Source organism: Gekko japonicus, unplaced genomic scaffold, assembly GCF_001447785.1.
Source record: "Gekko japonicus isolate JY-2015 unplaced genomic scaffold, Gekko_japonicus_V1.1 scaffold33976, whole genome shotgun sequence".
NCBI classification, from domain to species: Eukaryota; Metazoa; Chordata; class Lepidosauria; order Squamata; family Gekkonidae; genus Gekko; species Gekko japonicus.
In genome coordinates, this window is record NW_015220591.1 from 1 (window position 1) to 1,093 (window position 1,093).

General features: G+C 41.3%; 1 protein-coding gene across 1 annotated transcript; it reads left to right on the forward strand.

Moving 5' to 3' along the window:
• Nucleotides 1–4: 4 nt before the first annotated feature.
• LOC107125266 (olfactory receptor 6F1-like) lies at nt 5–934 on the forward strand (the record flags this gene model as incomplete). The annotated part of the gene is made up of 1 exon (XM_015428711.1): nt 5–934. A coding segment is annotated over one exon (930 nt), but the record flags the coding sequence as incomplete, so codon positions are not given.
• Between the last annotated feature and the right edge of the window lie 159 nt (nt 935–1,093).

Here is a 1,093-nt window from a genome sequence, read left to right on the forward strand (position 1 = left end):
CTCCAGTGTGAAGGAATTTATCCTTCTGGGATTTCCTGGGTCTCTTGAAATGAAGAGTTTCCTTTTCATGTTCTTCTTCATTATGTATATACTCACAATCTCTGGAAATGTGGCCATCATAGCTTTGGTGAAGAGCACACAACGACTGCACACTCCCATGTACTTCTTCCTCTGCAATCTTTCCTTCCTAGAGATATGGTATACGACTGCCTTGGTTCCCAAGACTTTAGCAATCCTTGTGTCCCAGGATCAAACCATCACCTTCATAGGGTGCATCACACAAATGTACTTTGTTTTCTCCTTGGGATGTACAGAATATTTTCTGCTTGCCGTCATGGCTTATGACCGCTATTCGGCCATATGTCACCCACTGCATTATAACACCATCATGTCCAAAACTTTGTCTCTCCAAATGGCTTTTGGCTCTTGGACATGTGGCTTCCTAGTCATTTCTTTGCCAGCTTTCCTTATTACCAGGTTGTCTTTCTGTGACTCCAATGTTATCAATCATTTCTTCTGTGACATTGAGCCTTGGGTAGTTCTTTCCTGTACTGACACTTACACAATTGACGTTGTGTGGTTTCTTATTGCCTTTATTGTTATCCTGGGCTCTTGTGTCACAACCTTGATATCCTATATTTATATCATCACCACAATATTAAAGATCTCATCTGCTCAAGGTCGGCAACGGGCTTTTTCTACCTGTTCCTCCCATCTCACAGTGGTCCTTATATGGTATGGTTCCACCATTTTCCTGCATGTCATACCTTTCAAGCAGAACTCCTTGGAACTGAGCAAAATAGTCACCCTCTTAAATACTATTGTCACACCCTTGTTAAATCCTTTCATTTACACACTTCGGAATACTGAGGTGAAAGAAGCATTCAGGAGTGTATTCCAAAGCACAACTCTGACTTTATTTGACAGAAAATAAAAGGAAAACAAGTGAGATTCAGAATATCCATGATACAGAAAGCTAAACTCATTGAGGAAATCCATCTGACATCACTGACAGTTCTATAAATTTCCAGGAGATCACTGGAACAGAGCAATTCCCCTGTCCTTCAGTATGTCAGAGAATGTTCCGTGGGGC